The sequence below is a fragment of the Dreissena polymorpha genome, chromosome 1 (assembly GCF_020536995.1).
Source record: "Dreissena polymorpha isolate Duluth1 chromosome 1, UMN_Dpol_1.0, whole genome shotgun sequence".
NCBI lineage: Eukaryota > Metazoa > Mollusca > Bivalvia > Myida > Dreissenidae > Dreissena > Dreissena polymorpha.
In genome coordinates this window covers 122,899,911-122,926,068 of record NC_068355.1, presented here as the reverse complement: position 1 = coordinate 122,926,068, position 26,158 = coordinate 122,899,911, and the positions used below count along the sequence as shown (strand labels likewise).

The 26,158-nt window shown below is 33.7% G+C and overlaps 1 protein-coding gene across 3 annotated transcripts; it reads right to left on the bottom strand.

Annotated features, from left to right (window-relative positions):
• Positions 1-511: 511 nt before the first annotated feature.
• LOC127847660 (uncharacterized) lies at positions 512-25,995 on the bottom strand. Of its 3 annotated transcripts, XM_052379715.1 has the most exons (10): positions 25,915-25,995; positions 20,798-21,463; positions 19,819-19,878; positions 18,387-19,381; positions 13,390-13,881; positions 13,058-13,123; positions 12,020-12,085; positions 10,369-10,434; positions 3,213-3,251; positions 512-2,679 (listed from the first exon to the last, which is right to left on the bottom strand). In XM_052379715.1, the coding sequence occupies exons 4-10, from the start codon at positions 18,403-18,405 to the stop codon at positions 2,285-2,287; spliced, it is 1,143 nt and encodes a 380-aa protein (XP_052235675.1). In that variant the 5' UTR covers positions 18,406-19,381; positions 19,819-19,878; positions 20,798-21,463; positions 25,915-25,995; the 3' UTR covers positions 512-2,284. The 3 variants fall into 3 exon arrangements, with proteins under 3 accessions (XP_052235675.1, XP_052235691.1, XP_052235682.1); XM_052379731.1 differs by lacking the exon at positions 12,020-12,085; XM_052379722.1 differs by lacking the exons at positions 18,387-19,381; positions 19,819-19,878; positions 20,798-21,463; positions 25,915-25,995 and adding an exon at positions 17,577-18,087.
• Positions 25,996-26,158: the final 163 nt, after the last annotated feature.

Below are 26,158 nucleotides of genomic sequence, written 5' to 3'. Positions count from 1 at the left end.
TCCACGTTTGTATAGTTCTTTTGGCATTGGTAACAACGTTTGAAACTAAATATATGCTCTTAATACGTTTAAAGTATTTCAGTCAATTTTAATACATGCGATATACCAAAACTTACCGTATGAAACAATAATTATCGATTAACATTTTAATCTTAAGAAAACGATAGGTCATTGCCGTCTTTTTTAAATTTGATATAAAAATAATGAAAACCGGTAAACGAACAACATATTAAAAATCAACAAGCATGAATGTACTGAGATGTTAAGCTGAATAACAATTATAAAATGTGCATTTTTCCAAGGACATCAAGTTTCAACGGATGTGAAATTTATTTTATTTCTGTTTATTCCGTTGCGATGGTTTAATTCGCTTTTTGATTTTTTTTAAATGTATACAGGTTACAAGTTAGAAAAAAATGCGCACATAAAAACACATTCACTTTAGAATAGCTCACACCAATAGACATATTTCTGCAAAGGGAAGGGTGCAAAATGTACAAGAACACCGAAATGAAAAATCATTATTTACTGCTGCTGTGTATTTACATATTTATCAATATTTGATTAATAGCTATATGTAAAACAATATACATTAAAGAACCGTGTAAACAATAACAATTCTATGTATTCCACAGTACTTTCATCTTAGAAAATTGCTGAATATTATGTTGTGTATACCGACATCATTAAACTTATTTAATAACAACAAAAACATCATCGAATGTTATTGTTATTGCATACTAGTATTTTAATTCCCTTTGAAATTCATGTTCATTTAAAATGTTTCTTTAAACGACTATTTTGAAATTCATCTAAAATTCAATTCCTAAATTATTTAAAAACAATTAATCCTCATCACGTTCATTCACTTTTGCATGTTTCCATCATAAAATAACAAATCTGATGTATTATTGGTACATTATCACATTTCAAGATTGTGTTAATACTCTTTTATCGCTTACAATGTAAACACATGTCTATCAATATGTTTCATCATATTTTGCAAATATTATGTATTGCATATTAAACATTGGTAAAACTGTTTTATATCATGACATTTCGCATTATTATATATAGGAAAAGACGCTCACAACAACGAAAATAACGTGACAAAATTCCATCATATTTGATAATTTTATTAAATAAATACATTACAATACAATTAAACTTCAGTTATTAAAGCAATTGGCATAAACTTTGAAATATCTTTATATCTGTTACCATTGTGTTGTTGTTTTATTGTAATAAATTAATTAATTTTATAATGCGTGTATATTGTTTATCTTATTACTTCCTTTGATCCGTAGTACATTTCATTATCATGATTTCCGATATTATGAGACTGAACCTCTTGCTACAATGTTTGAAACCTAACATTTAGTCCTTCGATTATTCGTTTAATACACAAATGTAAACAAGAAATGGCGCGGCAGAATCCGACGCGTATCCCCACGCCGCATGTTGTTAGTAAAATGAGTGAAAATCTCTGACCCGGTCTCACCCCAACCCCAATAACTTTTGACCCAGGGGTCAGATCAAAATTCCAAATAGTGCACTGTCGTACATATGCTCATAGCTACCATGTGTGTAAGTTTCTAGTGCTAATAGTGTAGGAGGAGATAAAAAATACATGAAGAGTCAACACGAAGAAAAAATGTTCCGTCAATTTAAAATAAAAAATAATATATACATTAAGTTTATTGCCTGTATATCAAGCGTTTTTGGATTTCAAAGCGTATATCCAGTATTTATTAATGTAAGCCTCGCTCTAGGAAAACTGGGCTAAATGTGTCTATGTAATGTGTCTTCACAGATTGCCCTGTGCAGTCCACACAAGCTTATCAGGGACGACACTCTCCGCTTGATTGGAAGTGTTCGTTTTTAACTTTTTATGGGTCTCTTCTAAACAACAATCCAGTTTAGGCAAAATGTGTTAACCCAGATTGGCGTGTGTGGATTGCACTGGATAATCTGGGACGCCATTGTTGGAAAAGTTCGAAGTTAATGTATTCCAAATACATTCATTAACTTGCTAAAACGAAATTAGAGGCGGCTCATGCGTAAACATTTCAGCGATTATTAACTCTTTTGGAGAATGAAATTAACAGTGATCACTTGTTGAAAGATCACATCAAGATTTAAAAAGTGTTACAACTGAAAATGATAAACTGCAACGCAAAACACACAAAATAACATCGTTAATATTAAAGTCTTGACAAACAAATCCATGTTAGATTTTGTATTTAAGTCCGTAGCTTTTTCTCTAAATACCAATACCACTTTTTCAAAATTCATTTGGACGTAGCTCTGCTTCGGTAACCTTGCATACACTAACCCGCTCAGTAAGACAGTGTTCAAGACAACAAACATTTTTCTTGAAAGACTGGCTTAAATCGATTGCTCCAGTTGGCGTGTTAACTGTAGAGTCTCTAGCGGCAACAATAGATGCAGTCTTGGTCAAGATTTTGAGTAGATCCACTCGTTGTCCAACATCAAGACCGTCGACAACCTTTTTTAAAGCTGTCTCAAACCAAGATCCTTTGACAGTATCAATCTTCGAAAACCTGTTGTCTGTCGTTGCATATACAATCAGGAAATTCTTCGGAACTTTTAAAAGGCTGAACTTAGATTGTTGCTTGATATCTGGTATTACTTCGGCATTGTTTTCATCGCTTCCGACTGTTGGGTTTGTATAAAGTAAAAAAAAGAATCAGAATATTAAAATAATAAGAACATAAATTCATTGGAAGCGCTGCGCCAAAACGTTTGCCTGTTGGTCTGTCTATATGTCTGTTAGTCCGATAAACCGCCCAGATCCGGTCCGTCATTTTGTCCGCCTTGCTCACTACCTGTTTGTCTGCTTGACTGTTTGTTGTTTTTCTGTCTTATTCTTATGTATGTTTATACATCTGTAATTCTGTCTTTTGTATGTCTGTCTGTACATGTATATTTACACGTGTTTTAAGCGTTGTTCTATCTTATAATCGTTTAAATTTGTGATTTTATCTATTATTGATTCCTTAAATTTGAATATATATCATAAAACAATCAAAATAACAATGCTGACTAAAACAAGCATACTAAATATCGTTTCATTTATGTATCATATTCAAATTATATGGATACACAACATAGGCTGTCAAGCATTTACATCTATAAAGTTGTAACAATTAATATTGCTTCGCAATGTAAGGTTTCATGTTATTACGCACCACTCATCCATCTTTGCCCAGGTGGAAGATCAACATTTCCTGAAAAAAATCATTTAGCCGTTTATTTTTTTCAAAAGCACTTAATTGTGTCGTGTTCTTGAAAATCATGGTTTTGCATATCTAGAATATCAGGGTGCAGAATAAACGGGGTTTTCAGGGGTTTACACTCGGGCTGGACAGAATGTTATCAAACCTTTAAGAACTTTATTTTTGCAAATATCTCAAGTTATTGAAATACATTTGCAAAATTCTATAGTGCATAAAAGACGTTTTAATTGCAGTTTGTTCCGATATCTTCAGGTATAAGAATAATCCTTGAATACCTCTGAAATCGCAGAAAAAAATCACGTTGCGTGAAACATAACCGTGTACAATTAATGCAGTAAAAATGGAATTTTTGAACAAGAACACATGCTTATTAAATCAAGTAATTCAGATGTCATTCGAATTGCCATAAGCAGCATAAAACAAATCTGTCTTTTATGCACGAGTTGAAATTCTTAAGAAAACTTGTTTAAACCCACTTACAGTCGTGTATGAATCAATATTAGTTAAAAGGTGGGATCCCAAAAGTCACGTGATCCTGCACCTTGATTTGCCACGTTACCATGTGCGGGTATATCGGTTTTCTTTTATAATAACCATGCAATATTATTCTTTATTATTTTCTATTGATCTGTACGTAGAAAATACACAATGTTAACACGTTTAAGGTACATTTTTGTTAAACGAATGGCTAAAGGTATAGAGAATAATAAGTTGGTGACGTGGATGGAGAATGGTTATCTGGCAAGTCGGAGGAAGTTATCGAGTGAGCCGAAGACCTTTAAATCAGCCCGATAACCAGGTAACCTAATATCCCAAAAGATATTAGGCTAGGTGACCACGTGACCTCGAATATCCGTCACTTGCTGTCCGCGCGTGCGCACGCCTGTACTATTTTCTATTTATAAAATATCCTTGTTTTCAATTAAAAAAATGACAACATACGTGTAAAGTACTGTTTGTTTAAAAATTAGTATTTTAACAGCACAATTTCGTCTTTGTGTATTGAATTTATAACGATTGACTCGAGTTCTGTGTTGTTTAAAAAGACGGAAGCTAGCCTAAGCGTTTTGCAAGGCTTGACGTCACAATGTTTTTGCTGCGGCGTGTTTTTTTCCCATATTAAATATTTAAACACAAAATACTCGAAAACTAGATATTTTAGAAACATTTCAACGAATGTTGTTAATGTGACAGGATAAATAGAATAATAGGTTGGTGACGTAGATGGAGAATGGTCATCTGGCTCGTCGGAGGATCTTATCGGGTTCGCCATTCCTCCGACTTGCCAGATAACCATTCTCCATCCACGTCACCAACGTATTATTCTCTATATACCACTAAGGATTGGTCCTGGACGTAGCGATTCATCCATCTCGTCTGCTTCTCATAAAATATTTAATCGTTATCAAAACAAATGTATAAATGTGTGTGTCTGTGTGAATATAAATGCATGTATGTAATTATCTGAGCTTAATTTTCCGTTCGTTGGTATGTGTCTCTTTTTATGAAGAATACATCACGGCTTGTTTTCACCCATTTTCAAAATGCCATTGTAAATACTATTAATTTCCCTAAAAGTAATTTATCACACTCAACAAGCATAATTACAAGCCTAGCAATATTTATCTCAATAGCACTAAGCTCTATACTATTAAGGATTTACATGTCCAGAAAGTACCATGTCTCCACGTTTATATACACGTTTTTTTGCGCATGCGCGTGTGTGAAGACGTGAAATTCGTAGCTGTGACAAAATGTTAAAATTTAAATGGATTTAATGCAATGAAGTGAGTAAAATTTGGACTAATATGAAGCGCAACATCCATGCTAAATGTCTCCAAAGAAAAGTAAAAACTCAAAAGAAGGTAAAAAGGAAAATTTAAGTTCTAAACGAAAAACAATATCACCTATTGAAACTGAACAAGCGAGCACGGGATTCCCGCACATTAAAACCTGTCAAACAGGTTCAAACTCGAGTGTAAACAACGACGACGAAGCGAAACGTGTAAACAGGTCAACTACACCAACGCATTTTACATTTGGTAGCACAGTTAACAGTTCGCAATATCATATCCCTGAATATAATTGGAATATGAATTTTCCGGGAGCACCACAATACGGAACGCAGTTTGGAATCGCATCCCCTCCCTGCAATCAATTTGGGACTTTCAGTCAAGGCAGTCAGGTACCTCCGATGTGGGCATCCGAAATGATCGAGGACGTGAAAAAGATCAAAACGCAAGTATCAAAAATCGATAAAATTGAAGAGTGCATGAACAAAATGATCAAAAGAGTTGAATTTCTCGAAGAAAAAGTAAATTCCATTGAAACAAGTCTAAATTTCTTTAACGAACAATTTGAAATGACAAAGAAAACGTTAACGGAGTCGAAAAACCAAATCAAAGATTTTCATGAAAAGGTGACGAAAATCGAAGATACACTACACACATATGACAAAAAAATCACCCAGATTGATGAAGCTACCGACAAACTTGAATTTCATAGCTTACGTGAAAATCTTCTGTTTCATGGTATTGCGGAAACGTCAAGCCAAGAAAACTGTGACGAAATTATTAAAACGCTCATTAAAGAAGTTCTCCACATCGACAAAAATATCATCCTTGACAGAGTACACAGAATAGGTCAGAGTAAACCATCTAAAACGAGACCTATTGTAGCAAAATTCCATCTTTACGAAGATCGAGAGCTGGTGCGAAAAACAGCAATTGAGCGGAGCCAAGACCTGAAAGCACTCCATCAAGGCATCGGTATCCAACAAACGAGGGGGACCCTAGAGAAAAGACGCAACAAGCAGCACTTGGTAGACCGGGAACGAGCAGCCGGTAGAACAACAAAATGGGCGGGACCGAAACTACTATCCAGAGGAGCGGACGGGAACTTCCGGGAAGTTAATATGTAGGACACTGAGAAGTTCAAAATCATCTCGTGGAATGTGAACGGACTCAATAGAAAAATAAATGACTGTGACTTTCTACAATTAATCAGCGATTACGACCTTGTGGTATTAAGTGAAACTTGGACAAGCAAAACGCAATCAACAAACATCGAAATTCAAAACTATCTTAGTGAACACATTTATGGACATAAATCATATGGGATTAAAAAAGGTCGTCAAGCCGGAGGTATTTCAATTTATTATAAAACAACATTTAAAAATAAAATAACTGTTGCAGAAAAAGATAATTATGGAATAGTATGGTTGAAATTAGATCAATCACTGTTTGATTTTGATAAAAATGTATACTTATGTTGTACATACATTCCACCTATCACTTCAAAAGTATTAAAAGACAATGATTTTGATTTTTTTGAGGAATTAGAAAAAGGCATCGAAAAATATTGTAATTTAGGCCTTACATACATTGTTGGAGATTTAAACTCAAGAACTGGGAATTTATCAGACATATTAGAATATGACAAACATTTAGATGGCGATACCACTTTAAATACAAACAACTCTTACTTTACGCCCACGAGTTTTCCTAAACGCATGAATCAAGATCACGTGATTGACATTCAAGGTCGCGCTTTGATCTCCATGTGCAAAATCACCAGTCACATTATTGCCAACGGTCGATTAGCGCAAGATAAACATGGGAATTACACTTTCAGTTCATCACGTGGCCTTAGTGTAACGGATTATTTATTAATGCAAAAGGATTCGCTCGATCGGAATTTTGTTAAAGAATTTGAAGTTCTAGACTGGACAGAATTTTCTGACCATGCAGCTCTATATTTTAGTTTAAATATGAAAAATCACACCAAAAAGACACCATTTAATATTAATGAATCTAATACAACAGAAACTAAAAAAATAGTGTATGACGAATCTAAAATTAATGAATTTAATACGTTAATAAAAAATACAATTCAAAACTTAAATACATTGTTTGATGAAAATAAAACGGTAATTGAGAAAACTAGTATTTTGACTAAATATCTTCAAGAAAACAGTGCATGCATATTCGGCAAAGTAATAAAAATAAATTCGCACAACAGGCAACATAAAAAACCACAATGGTTCGATTCAACCTGTAAAAATGCAAAAGACAATTTCAAACACGCAAAAAATGCTTTCAATAAAAGTAAAACTGATGCAAACAGACACAATTTTATTCAGCACAGAACAAAATATAACGATGTAAGACGAAAAGCAAAACACCGCTATAGAGTCGTAGAAGGGGCACGGTTAACTAATATAGCTAAAACACAGCCTAAAATTTTTTGGAAAAATATTAAAAAATGTCATAAACATCACGCGAGTATTCCCGACAACATCAATATAGAACACATGTATGAACATTTCAATAATTTATATAGTAATGATATAAACGACATGTCCAATGAAAACATTGACAATATTCATGACAACACTAGCAACAGCGAAACAAATGATTTTCTTGACTCCCCGATAACAGAGAATGAAATACAACAAGCATTATCAACACAACACAACGGAAAATCAAGCGGGCCGGATCAGATACCAGCTGAACTAATCAAAGCTTCATACACCATCATAAAACCACATCTGACACATATATTCAATAACATATTTGAAAGTGGAAATTACCCGAAAGATTGGGGACTAGGTTACATTACACCAATTTATAAAAGTGGTGACCCAAATCAAGCAGAAAACTATCGCGGAATAACCCTAAATAATATAATATCAAAGATTTATTCACAAGTGTTATTAAACCGACTAACCAAATGGTGCGAATCGAACAAATCAATATCTGAATTCCAATACGGTTATCAAAAAGGCAAAAGTACTGTAGATTGTATTTTTATACTAAACAGTCTAATAAATAAAGTACTAAATTCGGGCCAAAAATTATACTGCATTTTCATTGATTATGCTAAATGCTATGATAGCATAAACCGTGCACTATTATGGCAAAAACTGATATCGCAAAAAATTAGTACCAAATTTGTATCCGCGTTTCGAGCTATGTATACTTCTGTCAAGGCAGCCGTTAAAATGAAATCACAAATATCCGATCATATAATATCTAATACAGGAGTAAAACAAGGAGACCCGTGTTCAAGCATACTTTTTTTAATGTTCGTCAATGATATGGTAGAGAACATAAACTCAAACATAGAAGGAATTATAACGATTAACGACATTAAGTTTTTCTTGTTATCATACGCAGATGATCAAGTTCTATTTTCGACATCACCAACATCATTACAATCAATGTTGAATGACATTGAAAATTACTGCATAGTATCTCAACTTAAAATTAATACACGTAAAACAAAGGTCTTGATCTTTGAAAAAAGTAATCGCCATACAAATTATAACTTTTACCTCTACGGGGAATTATTAGAAATAGTGACATCTTTCAAGTACTTAGGTATAACACTATTTAAGAATGGTAACTGGTATAAAACAGCCCAAACACTAGCAGAACGTGGAAATAGATCTCTACATAAACTTTTCACTATTATTAATCAATACGAATTCTCAACACGCGAACAATTAAACCTATTTGATAAACTAGTCACCCCAGCCCTACACTATTCAGCAGAAGTATGGGGATTTACGAAAGGTAAAGAAATCGAAATAATACATACAAAACTACTTCGAAAAATCTTAAAAGTAAACAAATCTACAAATCTAGCTGGTATGTACGGAGAATTAGGACGATACCCGCTATACATAATACGCAAATTACAAATATTCCGCTATTGGTTAAAAATACTTAAATCAAGTGATAACAGTATCACAAAAACAATATACTCTGTGATATTTAACGATGCACAACAAAATATCACATACAACCATCGAAATTGGGCGTCACACATAAGAAACACTCTCGACGAGCTTGGGTTAAGCAATATATGGGCGGATCAAACAACTATCATAAATCAAACCGATCAAACATTCATCTACAACACAATTAAACAACGTTTATTAGATAATTACAAACAAAGCTGGTATAGTGAAATAAATAATTCCCCTAGACTCATGAGCTATTGTAGATTTAAACACACTTTTGAGTTAGAACCATATCTTGATTTTATAACAAATAAGAAATACAAAACATCACTTACACGATTTCGATTATCGTCACATAGATTAGAAATCGAAAGAGGTCGTTATAATAACATACTACGCGATAATAGAAAATGTAAGTTTTGCAACGGACACGCTATAGAAAACGAGTATCACTTTCTACTTGTTTGTCCTTTATATAGAGAAATTAGAAAGAAACATTTAAAATCATATTTTCAAAGGTGGCCAACGTTCAATAAATTTGACTTTCTAATGCAGTCGGCAAATAAAAGAGACATAATAAGCCTTGCTAAATATATTTTCAATGCTAATGAAATGCGTAATAATATAGACAATCAGTTATAATTGTTAACTTCTACAAGACATAGCCATGTTATTTTTTATTTTATTTTTTTCATTGAATATGTTTGTATAATTAAAATAATTCTACATTTTCCTCGTATTACAGTTGATGATATAATTATATTGATTACTGCTGTACGTACTACTGTTTTTTGTAAACTTCTCTTATTGAATATTGAATCAATGTATGTTTAACACACACACTGCGTAACTTTCTGTTTTGTGGCAAAAAAGCATTGTATTATGCTTATATGCTAATAAAGGTTGTTGTTGTTGTTGTTGTTGTTGTTTATATACATCACTAATAAAGAACATTTTCTATGAATTCACGTATTTTTATTTTCTATTGATCTGGGACAGATGCTGAATTACTCAGACTGAGAACTGTTTAATGATTGTAATTTATATCTTAAGTATGAATACTTTTTAGTTTTGATCTAGTAACTTTCTTAGAGACATTTGGTTATCATAACACCGTGAAACATGCTATCTCGGTAGAAATTTAATTAGATTAATATTTCTTTAAAGCCAGTCGATGTAATTTATAGATACCCGGTATGCATACTTTTAACCTAATGATCGCATTTTAAATGCACTTGAAAGAATAACTCTTAATTGTTAACTCTTAATTAAAAATAATTGTTCTTTACGTTTCTCTACGTTTCATAAAATATCTTAGAACTTATCTATGAATAGTCTTGTAATAAAAAGCTGATAGCGTACCACTCAAGAATGGACCTGGAAGTATCGAGTCATCCATGGGAGTATGGACCATCTCGTCTTCAACTCCTAAAATATTCACAGATTTGTCACATGAAATGTATGCCTATGTTTGCTGTTATTCTTGTCTGTGAATCATTAGCTTACTTTCCCGTTCGTTGGCCTGTGTGTAAGTCTTTATGATAAATCGTTTTGTCAGTCAAGATCATGCACGAGTTAATCGTTCGACTTGATGAAACAATCTACTATATCGGAAAACATGCCAATGAAGTATTTAAAAACAATTGAAATAACAATCCTAACCAAGAAATGCATTCAACATTTTGTTTCATTTAAGGAAAATCATCAATTGATAAACTTGAAAAAATAGACGCGTTTGTAACACGTTTTTGATTGATGGAGGATATACTAGTACATATCTAGAAAGTACCATGTCTCCATGTTTAAATACATCACTAATTGTCTATGAATTCACGTATTTTTATTTTCTATTGATCTCGGGCAGATACTCAATTACTCAGACTTAGAAATGTTTAATGATTTTAATTTTTATCTTTTATATTAATATTTTTTAGTTTTGATCTAATAACTTTCTTAGAGACATTTGGTTATCATAAAACCATGAAACATGCTATCTCGGTAGAAACTTAATTAGATGAATATTTCTTGAAAGTCAATCGATGTAATTAATAGATATGCATGTGTTTACTTTTAAGGTGGGTTCCCACTGCCGATCCGATTAACTCGATCATCCCGATCACCGAAATTTCCCGACCAAACACGTCCAAGCTCGACTAAAAAGGGTATAAACGACTTCTTCTCGACCTCTTGTCGATAACACGTGACCCCCCACACGACTCATTCATGACGTCCACTCAACCATCTTTCCGATTTCCGCTCGATCATCTCGACCTGTACGCGAGCCCTTTACGACCTCGGCACGACTAAGTGGACCTCAGCTCGATCGTCACCAGAGCTTCACACGACCAGATCGTGATGGTCGTACTACAGTCGTACAAAGAGATCTAAAATTACTCGGGTAGAAGTCGAGCGGATCGGGTACAAAGCTCGTGTATGGTCGAATAGCAATCGGGAAGTTATCGTGTACGGTCGAGTAGCCGTCGGGTAGCAGACTAGTAACTCTGTACATCAAATCGAAAAGAGGTCGAGTGGATCGTGTTGCGATCTAAAATAAATCGGGTAGAGGTCGAGTGGATCGGGTACAAATCGTGCAAAAGATGTCAATCCGATCGACACACGATTGCTTCACGATCAACTCGATCTTCTACTCGACTAATACACGACCACTTCCAGAGTGCTTCTCGATCCATTTCCTACTCGACCGCTACTCGATATTTTTGACATATCAAAAAATATCGGGTAGGAAGCCCGACCAATGCCGACCTACCAGACAGCCCCGACCACTCATGCCGATCGAACCAGACCAGTATCCGAGCGCTTGGTCGGGCTTGATCGAGTCGATCTGATCGGCAATGGGATCCCAGCTTAAACCAAATGATCGCATTTTAAATGTACTTGAAAAAACAACTATTATTATTGCACCATTTTCTACACATGCAAGATTGTTCCTTTTCATAAAATATCTTAGAAAATATATAAGAATTAATCTTGTAATAAAAAGCTGATAGCGTACCACTAAAGATTGGACCTGGAAGTATCGAGTAATCCATGGGAGTATAGGCCATCTCGTCTTCAACTCCTAAAATATTTACAGATTTGTCACATGAAATGTATGCATACGTTTGCTGTTATTCTTGTTATTCTAGATCGTTTGTCAGTCAAGATCGTGCACGAGTTAATCGTTCGACTTTATGAAATTATCTACGATATCGGAAAACATGCTAATGAAGTATTTAATAACAATTGAAATAACAATCCTAACCAAGAAATGAATTCGAAGTTTTGTTTCATTTAAGGAAAATCTTCTATTGATAAACTTGAAAAAATAGACGCGTTTGCAACACGCTTTTGATTGATTGACGGTAAATGTGCATATCTGTAACAAAGCGTAAAATAAATACGACAGTTTAAAACAACTTTGTGCTGTCGAGGGGCTATATAGAGAATATTATGTAAGATAAAGATCAAATTTATCATGCGAGGCTTAGAACCGATGTAGCGCGAGGCTTGCCGAGCGCTAACATGGATCGAGCCGAGCATGATAAACTTGATCTTTATCCAAAACTCACATAATAGTCTATTTATCCTATTATTTCCTCCCTATTTTCCATTAATAATTATAAAATATCGCATTTTGAAGATTTTGTTATTCCGTATTTGACAAAAACAGATGCTCCAATTTTTGGAAAAAGCCAAATCTGATCTAAAAATAGCGATATTATAAAGCTCAAGTTTATACGATTGTTGTTATACTATCGATTTTCCTCTGGTAATAGGATAAAAGAAAGTTCGTTTTCTTTTTCTTTCAACTAACCTGGTGTCTTTTTTGCGACGAATGCTTTCAATAAGTATTTGTATACAATATTAGCTTTTGATTCGTAACTTTCAATAGCTGTTGCTTTTTTTTTATAGATATGCAATATTAGTTTCGTCTCATTTAATAAGAACGTGTGTTTAAAATCCTTTAAATTACTAATGTTTACTAATTGTTTTACTTTACAACGTCAATTGTTCAAAGTAATAAGTTTTAATTCGAATCTATGATAAGCACCTCTGATCGCCTGGCCTGCAGGAACTGCCACCTCGATAGTGACACCAGCGTCCTCAATTGCGTCGCCTGGATACAAAATACATAGGAATGTATATGCTATGAATGGAAGACTTAATTTTACCTCAAACTTCACTGTGTTATCTATGTAACAAAGCGATTGTGGATTTTTAATTCTTAAACATTTGTAAATTTGCTTAATGAAATGAAAACGTGCCTTCGTGTGTTCATAATTTAGTTTTCCTCTCGCAGGCTTATAAAAAAAGTGTATCAGTAATCAATTTATTTTGTTGATTTCAATTTAACATTTTGTAAATAAACAAATGTGTCCTTACTTGGAATGTTCGTTTGTCGGCACGCTTGTATGATAAGAATTCTAGTTTTCCCTTTAAGACTTGGGCAGTTTTTGTCATTCAGAGCTTCGACAATCTCCTCAATGGCGACGAATTCCGGCTTGTCATCGCTGAGAAATTGGATCAAAAGCCCGCGATCGGGATTAAACCCGTGTGAGCTTATATGCAGAAGAAAATACGTGTAGCTACTGAAATCCATCTCCTTGATAAAACAAACCATGCAATTCGGAGATTTTGGAGAGCATTGCTGCCCCATGGGGTTGTGTTTGTGATTCCATTGATTGCGGTACAGGTTTGTGCTATTCTCTTTGATAAGCCAATCAAATCCCAACTGTTTGATGACTGACGCCATGTTTGCTTGGTCATTTTCGCCACCATTTCGGAATGTGAAGGCTGTTGAGGAAGGACTGCCTGGCACCCCAATATTGTTTATAAGAACGGCGGCCCCGCGAGCATCAGCTGCTGTCATTGTTGCTACATTTATAGATACAATAATGCTATTTATCAATAGATTTTAAAAGATAAAATTGTGTGATTAAAGTTTGTATCTAAAGCCACTCCAAATTCATATGTTGGTCTACGGATTGTTTTTAAAAAGTTCAAGAGGCGAGCGAAAAAAATAAATATTTTTTTTCGGGGAAGTTCTCGAGCGAGCGAAGAGCGAAGAATAATAAATCACATTTCGATAGAAAAATATTGCATTAACAAGAGATACAGGTTTAAACAGCTGTAGTTTACATTCAAAGCAATTCTTATACAAAGAAAAGAATCTATGTACAAACAAGAAATACTATATCTATGAGTTACATACTTTTCACATAAAAATGCAATAAAATTAGGTTTCAGCACTTTAACTTTAAAATGTAGAACACAAGTCTAAAGCTAGTGTTTTCATATCTGGAATAGCATTACTTGTAAGTTTTAAATAAACATCTTCTAATGCAATTAATAAAATAATGTTTATATTTTTATATTGAATGACTCTTCCTTGAAGATTCTGCGCTGTTGTATGAATTTGCAGCTGTTTAAGCTTTCCATACGATTTCATGTCGGAACAATGCTACAGCAAATTTACGTTTAACGATATGAGGTCGATGTATATCGACCTCATACATTTTGTATTTATAGGAGTAAGTTGCGTATGACCTTTGACCACGAAATATAAACTTATCATTGAAGTGAGGGTACATGTCTACCTACTGCTTTTTAATTTGAAGTTTTAAATCGTGAAAGCTGTGAAAAGGTATACCATGTTGCAAGCTGTGCAAAGGTATGCCATGTTGCAATAGCACTTTAAGAGGGACAAAATCAAAATGATAATGACAAACAGTCGGACAAAGGTCATGCATATAATGCATTGTCGCAATCTTATTTTAAAAGGGGCATATCGATGGCTAGTACGGTATTGTATTTTTCTGAAATAAATTTATACATTACAAAGAACTTTTTTGATGTTTCTGAAATACACGGACCTAGCTGTAAAACATGTTCCGTCAACCATGTATTTTAATACTTATAAAACATTGTCCCTGTGACACGTTTAGAACCAGCCTTTAATGATTTATGTTTATTTTTTGTTCACTTAAAATTGTGTTATAGGAAAAATTTGCCTACATATAGGGAAATACCGTCCATATGCCCATTTAATGAAGAAAATGCATAAAAAAATCTAACGTCACGTTTCCCGATTTGGTTTCAAAGTGAACATGCTTCAACGATATCTGCTGATAGTTGCGCGTTCGAACGTGAACAAACACATTCAAATAAGTCGCAGAACGAAGCAGATGTGTTTATATTTATAAGAGTTGGCTGCAGCAACTTTTCACCGCAATTTGTTAAAACGGACACGACAGCGAAACATGTGCCGCTCACGCAGGAAGCCATTTTTTCCTGGTCGTCTCAATCGAATTTTTGAGCGTCTGCAGTTATGCGTCTGCAGTTATCGATTAAAAAGGTTACGAAACACTATATTTGGCATTCGTATTCAGCGTCAAAATTGTTACTGTGAGATTGTTTTTTTTTCACAAATTAAAAAAAACACAGGCCACAAAAATGAGTGCGAGCGGTAATTTTTTTATTATGTTTTTCAATTTTTGAACAAATAGGTGCGGCAAATCCGACGACCAACTAATCAATTTGGAGTGGCCTATAATATAAAATAGTGACATTTACATTTTACGTAAAAGTAATATTACGTACTACCATATAAAATTAATCCCACCATGACTCAAATATTTAATATTTTTGCATCAACACGTGCATGCATAAATCGCAAATATCGCTATAGATGACCTTTGAAATCATTATAACTAAAAATATGCTAATGCTTTTCTTATATAACTTTTTAAGAGCAAGTTATAAATTTAACCGCGTTTTTATTGAATGCTGCCACGTAAACTGACCGAGCACGACCGTCAGATAAACCCACTAAACAACAGTAATTTATTATTTAGTGTGTGTTAATTTTTTTCAGAAGTCAAATATCTTACCCCGTCCTTCTCTATTTCTAAATACAGATCTGCGTGTGTCATGTTAAGTATTAAAAAATGTCCACAAATCTGTACACACAGTGGTTGTTTAATTATAATTTTTAAGTACGGATACGATTAAGTATCGATAAACAAACATAAAATACAATATAGCATATTATGATTTGTTTTTGCCGTCCGTTATTGTAGCAGGACAACCATATTTGGTACTGATACATTTTAACCATAAATGAGGCAAAAAAATGTTTATAGTGCGTTTCTTTGAAGCAGAGCTTAAACATTAAGCTGATTTGTATTATCTTTTTGTGTAATTAAAGGCCACCCCTAAGTCTTGTCGGAAGAGGTATAGGCTTTATCCGCCTACTATCCTGAGTAATGCTTGCAAAGCTGATAAGAAGGATACTTGGGAAAAATCCACCCAAACGCAATTCATAGAAGACAAGTGAATTTTTAAATGCAATTAACACTCTTATGTGTATATATTTAATACTTATTTTGTGTTTGACCTTTTTGTTAATTTCGCATTTGCACAAGAAATCAATTTTAACTGTATAGAATAAGATAGCTTGGCAAAATTGCTCTAGCTTGCCAGCAATCGTTTTATATCTTCATACCCGCGATTCAAAGGTATCAAAACAAATATTGACATTTAAGAGTGTGTGGAATTCATATTCATTGAGGTATCTATTTATTTTAAAACGTAATTGTTTTTCATCGTTGTTAGTTATGAGTTAGATCATTTTAATATTTTCATAAAATGTTAAAAACGCACATTTAATATAATCGAGGATATATGTGGAAAGCGAATTACTCAACAAGAAGTAATCCCACTTTAGTTCTTTTGTCTATGGTATATTTATATGACTTGCATAAGTCCAATAATAATCAAACAAAGTATTATAGGAATGTGAAAAAGACGCGATTTCACCCTTAGAATCGTCACAATGTTCAGACGTAACATAGTATTATACTTCACCTGACTTTGTCATGTATTAATGTATATACCTAGCGAGCAACAATGTTTAATGTCGCATGGGGAATTATTTTTCCCTTAACATGGAGCTAATAATAGAACAACGGAAAACCAAAAATAAATTCACGTAAAACTTTAAAAGATTTATCTTAAGTTTATGAAGATTCCAACATCTATCAACGTTTTTCACAAATAATATCAACAAAGAAACATTTTCAAATTCCATTATCATTTATAGTGAATAGGTGAATCGTGCTAACCAGAAATACAATTTGTTTTCGAAATCGCCATGACCGGTCAGAAAGGATCTTTAATTTTGAATTTCCTCTTCAATCACGCGTTTCCTTTTTTTCAATATAGCCTTCCAAAACACTATTAGACACCGCTTGTAATAACAATACGTTGAATCAGACTCTATGGGGATTTATGCGTGCATATTAAATCACGGTCGACGCTCTTTACGGAGGAAGACTTACAGGTAAATTCATTTGTAACATGAATGTAAACAAAATTTGAAAAAATAAATCTATCAATTAGAACATGTATTCGTGTTGTTTATGAAACTCTTTGCCATCTTGTTAGCCTTACAAACGGTATTAAAATCAATAACAATGTCAAAGTTACAATTAATCTAATAGTATCATTTTGTTTTTATGATAACGATATGTAATATTAAGATAATTAACAACAACCAAAAGAAAACTCACCTTGAGCCTTGAAAACTGCCTGTGTTTGCGGTATTTCACAAATCAGTAAAGAACTGTTCGTATTGAATAGTAAGAGCAAAGTGTCACTTTGTCATAAATCTGTTTTATTTGGGATCCCACTTATTAAACGTGCACTTTTAATAGGGATCCCACGTAATAAAATCTACCTGGGATACCAAAATTTACTACAATGGGACTGCCCAGCCCTTTATAGATGTAGCGTAAAGATATCAAGTAAACAGAGGAAATCAAAATGATTATCATGTTTTCGAAGGTATAAAGATAAAACGGAATAAGCATGCATTTTCCAACAGAAGAAGGAATATATCATTATAAAAAAAATACTCTGGTCCATTAATGTATTTGTCGTACGTTTAGATTTCTTCACAAACATGAATACCAACTCGATTTTGTAAATACTGGAAAAAATGTATCACATCTTGAAATTAACAATTTATGTGTTATCATGTTTCAGACCTGTAAACAAGTGTGTATCTAATTTATATCATGGGGGTTTTGTTTGTTGATATAGGTTCTAAGATGTGGGGAATCAAGGATAACTGCACTGTAATAATAAATCTCATATTTATTATCACTGTTTACATTATAGATATTATTGGCGGATAGACATAAAGCATCATGGGGTTTTACACATATGTCAAATACAAACGCGCCAAATTACAAATAATCAAAATACATCTTTGCTTACAAATATCTGTACTTACAAATCTTTCATTTCTAACAGAGTTACATTCATTTAAAACAGTTACTTCTTTATCTAGAACAATAATCTAGAAACTCAGAACATACCTGTAATAATACATCTCATATTTATTATCACTGTTTACATTATAGATATTATTGGCGGATAGACATAAAGCATCATGGGGTGTATTCAAGGGCGATCACTCAATATACTGTTAATGATACGAATAAGTAATCTCGTCCTATCACGTTTAAACTGTTTAAATAACACAAGATTGATAAAACTGTCGAAAAGGAACACTAGTTCCTGACTCTATTGCAGGGTGTTGATAGTAAAGTAGAATTTGAAAATTTGCAGTAGATACTTTTGATAGTAAATTCAATAAATTCGGAGTTATTTATAGGGAAAATGTTAAAATGAATTTATAGCAGTATTAAACGTGTGAAATGACTTTGTTTCAATAGAATTTAATTATTTGTCTTCATACTCGGGGGTTAACTTATTCCTATATGTATAACGTGTCAGTCATGTCAGCAATCATTGGACATCGACGTTGAATTTATAGCGTTTCTCTCCATACCATGATGATAACTGTGGAAAAGCGTTTTCTACAATTATAAATACCTGACGATGCAATTGGTTTTATCTCCGAGTCTCCATCATTATGTGGGATGATGGAATCTAAACTGTTGTAATTATTTGAGCATTTTAAATGTCTCGTTTCGTGTACATCAATGCTGAGTAATGATAAAAACAAACCATTTTATCTCTTAACATTTACGAAAGATTATTGAGTTAGTTAGACGATGTTCATAGCAAGGCACGTTCTTTTTGCCACCAGGATCGGATTCCCTCTTAGCAACGTTGGATGCTGTTTCTGTAAGGACTTGCAAGAAATACATTGGACGGTCTACTGGGAAAGCGTCCACTACTTTCTTCAGCTCGTCTTCAAACCACGATCCGGTCACTGTGTTTCGTTTTGCAAATCTGTGTGATGTGGTGGAATAAATGATCAGGAAATTCGTTGGTATGTCTATCGGATCTAAGTCGCTGGGTATTCGAGATGGGTTATTTTGGGTAATACCTTTCTCTGGTTGTCCTGTGCGATTATAAAGAAACACTTACATACAATACATCGAAATGGAGACCAAGTTTCTTTATATATATTAAATGATCATTAGACACCATTTGCATAATAATGTCGGATTCACCCTTTACAACAAAAATAAATATATTCACGCATTTGTAGTCTCTTAAAAAGCTATATTTAATTAAAAACCTTTCTGACTAGATTCAAGTTTTTAAGGCTTTGTTTCCAAACCTAAGATTCTGATGAGTTACTCGCAGGCTGTTCTGGTTTTGTGCTGTTTGCACATAGCCATTGTCACTTTGCTTCTAAGTGGAAAAGGGTTAAATAATTGTGTAAATTATATCACTGTACATAATATAACTACTTTATTAAATATATAGTAGAAAATATAACATATTATCAACACATAAGCAATTAAGCAGCCATGGGGCATAACAGATACATACCAGTAAAAAAATCGGGTGTAGATACCATCTCGACATTGACGCCCGCGTCATCGGATAAATCTACAACAATTAATTAATGAAAACATATATTTCATTAAAACCAGCTTGTACGGAAATTATTTTCAATTGTATCACCGATGCTACTATGTGCAATCAACTCATGATATTTTTAGATTACACGTGTATACCTCCGACGGAAATTCATATAGTGATAATTATTCTAAGCGTCAGTCCTTCGTATTCACTGCACATAGGTTGTTGAAGGGATTTTTATGACAGTTCATACGGACCGGGCTCTGTGAAAGGGGGTTTCACGCATGTGTTTAAAAAAAAGATTAGCCTGTGCCGTCGGAATCAGGGGCAAAGCTTTACGCCATAACTGGATTTTTGCTAAGTAGAGACTTTCTTTAAACGAACAATATCATAAAAGCGAAAATTGTCGCTCCTGATTAGCCTGTGCGCACTGCGGACTGCACAGGCTTATCTGGGAGGACACTTTAAGCACATGCAGTTAACCCCTTTTCACAGAGCACGGCCCATATAATGATTGTAAGCTTTGAGATGACTTACACAATACACAGACTATAATTCCATTTGTAATATTAACATAAGTATTGCCGCAGATTATATTTTGTGTGCAGGATATAATACCAGAAGAATTTAAAAGAATGATAATAATAATTGAAAGCATTGAGTGGTAGTGTAATGTGTATAAATCATACTACTTAAAAGCATTGAAGGATATTCGACTCAAATTGATAGAGGAAATATATATGTTGAGTGTGCAATTCTTTTTAAATATAAAACAACTCCTCAGAACAAGGGCATTTCAAAGTCTAACATCTCTTAAGGCGGCTTTGTAACTTGGAGTGGAAATGCTCGGTATAACATTATCATTATGAAAACATGTTTGCATTCATTTTTTTAATTATCAAACTTCATGCACAGTAACAAAAAGCAGGCTCTCGAACGATAATACCTGTCGGATTCCTCGGGTTGTATCGACACGCCTGTATTATAAGAATACGTGTTTTGTCTTTAAGACCAGGACAGTTTTCATCACTGAAGGCATCGACGATTTCCTTCAGGGTGATGTATTCCTCAACGCTGTCACTCAGGCATTGGATTTTCAAACCATCGTTCAAATCACAATATCCATCGGAACTGACGTGAAAAACTACATATCCATAATTACTGTAATCAGTGTTCTTTATCAGGCACACCATGCAAGGTGATCCCCGAACGCATGCGCGTTTGCCTTGATTGTATCTGTGATCCCACTCATTTCTATAGAAGTTTTCAGTTTTCTGTGTGTTTTTAAGTTCAAAGCCGAGTTGATGAATAAACACGGACGAAATGTTATTTTGGTCTTTCTTTGCACCGTGTCGGTATGGAAATTTTATTGAAGACGTCCCATCAGGAACACCGACGTTTAACATAAAGAATGCTGCTCCTTTATTGCTCCCTCCTATTGCCATAATGTAGAGGAATAGTTGAAGTGTCAAACTTTCTTTGTAAAAAAAATATTAATTTCCTTGTTGACGTAAACGGCTTCTTTTCTTTCAACACATCTGCTTACTTTTGTTCCAAAAAATCTGCTAGGTCATTCTTTGTGACATTGCTTATTGCCTCAAAGCTGGAACGGCTGAAAGAGTGGAAGAGTGGAAGATTTCATAAAATGAATTGCTAAGAACCAAAATTCAGCTTAAAAATGCACAAAAAAGTATCCAAAGTACAATGTATATTTGAAGAATATGTATTTTAACACCACATTGTGATTCATCTATGAGCTTTCCCACTTTGAATCCACAAAAATACAATATTTTGCTCTGCCACACGATTTTATCCTAGATTTAACCCCATATTTTTACGACAAGAAATGGGTTTTCCACTTGAAAGCCCATATTTTTGCGACGCGAAATGGGGTTTCCACTTGAAAGCCCATATTTTTGCGACGAGAAATGGGGTTTCCCGGTGAAATCCCATATTTGTCCGACGAGAAATGAGGTTTCCCCGTGAAATCCATATTTTTGACAAGTACATTTTAGATTTATATGCGGCTCTGAAAGGGTTATCATATAAAAACAATAAATAAACAAAATTTGCATTTTTTTCTACATATTAAGAAGTTTGAAAATCATAATCCAATTCAACGACTACGTGAAAAATTATTAATAACAAGAAATATCTTAAGAAAATGATATTAAGCGTATATCTTGACTTTGAAATAAAGTTAGAAAATTGACGTTTCTAAATAACTTAATTGAAAACAAAAGTTTCATTTTTTGTGTTTAAATATCTTATTTGTTGCATGCCCACCGCAGGAAACGTGTGTTATTGAGTGCACGCTTATTCAAACTACACAATAGTGTTCGAAGATAAAATTATACTACGGATATCACATCATGTGTGTCCTCACAAGGCTAAGCATGAGTTTATTTCTTCACAATCAAAATATACGCCATGCTATGTGTTAAATTGTAATATATTGATATAAATATGTTACAATAACACAAAATAGGCAAGAAAAATTATACATTAAAGGCGAATTTCATAAAATTCAGCAAAGACAAATAAGCACCCTGAGCCGATTGTGACAAAGGTATTTCGTACATATTTTCCCACAATAACCGAAGCATTCGTCTTTTTATTAGGATCGGAGTTAGTGTTCGTGTGTCGTATGAATAAATATCGTTGCAGGAAATTAAAATGATCCGTAAAACTAAATTTAGATTCACATCGTACATGCATGATATGCATGCTGGCGAATTCGACTGTACAGACATTTTCGATTTCATAATTAAATATCTGGCTTATTTTGCATTTTTCGACACACGTTCGTCTTAACTTTTATCTTAATTTAAATTTAAAAATATGTATAAAAAGTTTTATACACATTAAATTTTAATTCATAAATATTTGACAAAATCGTATAGTCTCGCTTTAACATGCAGTTATCTTTCGACACTTCAAAATCACACATTCAGGTTCGCGTCATGCTGAAATAGATATTTCGGCCAGCGTAACCCAAACTCAGCCTGCCCAATTGATGTCCGCTATTAAATCACACAAGTCTTCAGGGTCTCATTGGGTCACCCCTGACGAGACGGCGAGATGGCCAGGCTAGGCAAAAGCTACGCTATAACATACGCAAAATGTATCTTATCACATAATACCCTTTTCACAGGACGCGAATATTTAAAATCCAATTGCGTCTTGCAAATGGAACATATAAGCACAATACTTTTCTTCGAGAGAAAATTGAAGTAAAACTGTGTTATTTATGACTTTCGTGGACGACTTCTAGACGAGCTTACCGAGTACGGCATCCATTTGTGGTTATTAAATTCAACGATTTCCCTGTTATCATTAAACTGCATGTACCGGTAAACTTATTCGGTAGTGATTGTTTCCTCATCGTGAAATCAGTACTGTGTTATCAACGTTTATCGATAGACAAGTGTAATTTACCCCTTACGATTAAGTGACCGAGTACTGTCCCTAAAAGCCTGCGATATGGTTGTTAACGTGTAATTGTAACTGGGCAAACATTTGTGCCGTGCAGAGAGAAGTCCGGAATTCTTTACACTGAATAGTGTTTCATCCTATACGCTGTACACTGGTGCAGTAATGTGGCTACTTATCTGAGGGATTTCTCTCAAGTCAGCCAATGCAATATTCGAATGTATTTATTCGAGTCTGCTTCCGTATTATAAAGGTCATTTAAGGTGAAAAGCTGGGTTAAACAGCAACGCCAAAAACATTTAACGCAAATCTTCAAAAGGCGAAATATCATCTAAAAACAACTTACATTCACTAATTGTATCCATTAAATAAAAAGTGTTTAATGTAAAACAATAACAATAAAACAATAAACTAATTAGTTAAATAAGCGTCACACTAACTGACAGTTATTTGAAAACACCGATAAATAATTATTTTTATAATTCTGTTGTTCTGGGTTTGATGGGTAATAATTTGATGGAATAGTTTTTTTTCAGTATACTTAATTTAAACCGAACATATACGATTTAAGTGTCAATATTTTATTCCCACAATCGTTTTAATCTGTATATGATACCAGCAATTAAAATATATGTGTTCTTCAATGTAATTTATACTGCTCAATTTAACGTCGATACCTACATGTTTACTCGTTCAATTACAGAACCGAAACTGTGACTATGTCTCGTTATAACGAGTAAGCACATACTTAATGTATTTCGCCAAGAGAGAAAATGTCTTGTTAAAATGAAAAAGTGTTCTGGTGTACATGAAAGAGAAAAATGTCAATAGAATAGCACTCGCCTATTGTTTATTTGCTGGTTATACTTCTTCTAAACTTGTGTTCTTGTTTCATGCATCAACTTTATATATGTTAACAATGAAATGAGATCGCATATATTCGATTGTTCACTTGTTATTATTGAACTTCTCAACGTATCGTTTTTAATAGTATTTGAAGAAACTTCATGATTACGAACGTTTTTCGGGTTTGAGTTAAGACGTAACGAATCGGTACCCCGTCTAATCGTCTTTAATTAAGTAGACTATGCGTAATACATGTTCTTACAAAACATTACGTTTTTACCTAATTAAACGTCATTAATGCTCATTTGAGCATATGCTCTAATCAGAGGGGCATGCGTAGCCTCGAGTTTTCTGGGTTTTAGTGAGGTCATTTGGAACTTAATTTTCAAGACGGCGTTGTTTACGTGTTTTTCATAAAGAAGTAGCCGATATATTTACCCAGTAATCCACTTTATATTTATATTTCTTTTTCATGAAATCATACGCCCTTTCGGTTCTATGGTGTTTGTGCTCCTTTCGGTTTTTTGTTTCAATACCGTAGAAGTCGGGAATAAACAAGTTATTGAAGCAAAACCGTCAACAAATGTGTCGTTTAAATTTCTTGACCTTCAAGATTTTGGATGTTCGAGTACTACTAGTATTGTCTCGTATAATAAACAGTATTGTGCATGTTTACAGTAAAATATAACAAATCACGATTATTGTATTAGATGCGTGTTTATGTCTATTAATTCATTTATTGCCAAATGATAATGGTTTAACCCCCCTTTTTTAAAACCGACGTTTTTAAGCATATTTTTGGACCTGACGTTTATACGATAAACACAGCCCATACCTATGTAAGAATGTTTGATTTGAGTTATTGTTGTGAATGAATTCCGCATTGATGCGAATAATTTGAAGTTTTTTTGTTATCAGAGGTCAAAAGTTTTTTTTAAATTCTTTTGAAGATATTAGGAATTGTTTAGTTTTAAATAATTAGCTATACATTGATTTCACTTAGTTCTCACATTTAAGGATTACATTTGAAGGGTGTGGATCGTAAGCAAGTAACTGGCGTGGTGTAAGTGAGAAAAATAGTAACTGTTGATCAAAATGGCGGTTAGCGGATGATTTTTTAACGTTTTCGTCGGAATTTTTGAAAGGTCTGTACCTTTACTATACTTATTCGACATAAAACTTACGCGCAGGATGATCTATTGATATTCATTTAACCTCGGTATAAGTCCTTTTGATTCATTATCAAAATTAAAAAAAGTTATAGAAGACTTTATACGCAAGTGCTTAGTTGTTAACGATTTACACGGTTCATTGTATGTACATTTTTAGGACATGTATAAGTTTTTTATAGCAGTTTTCATGGAAAGGTGGATTCAAGAGCCATTATAGTTTACTTTTCATGAGCACCAGGATGCTTCCAACAAGCAATCGCAATATATGCCGAAAGGGTGTATTCATTAAAAAGAAATATAAATATAAACTGGCTTATCGGGTGCAAATATCCGCTACACCTTCACGAAAATGACGCCATCTTGGAAGTTAGTTCCAACTAAACTCACTTAATTTAAAGCCAGTAAGCTCCAGGCATGTCCCCCGCAAAAAATTATACATTTTTGATTGTAGATAATCTCGAGATTAAAATTAATTATATGCTCTGAGTAATAATATTGCTTCTCATACAAACTGTTCTACATTTATATTCGAAGGACATATAAATATAAAAAAGAAAAACTGCAGTGAAATGTAAAGCAATACTTTTAAATGTCATAATTTGAAAAGACTTACCATTATTAAAGGTTTCCCTCGTTTTCATGGCCTGTTGTGTCTTAAAATAAAGATCACGAAAACTGCCATGTATGTTCATTCTATACATAGATGGTGACGTCACTACGTTATTGTCACCTCTATGCTAGGACGCATCACATTCCCCTGGTTAGGGGATTTGTGATTCCGCCAAAATAGTTCCGCGTAGGAATGAATATTTTTTTTAATGAGAAAAACGGTGTTGAATATGTGTTTAAAATGGAAT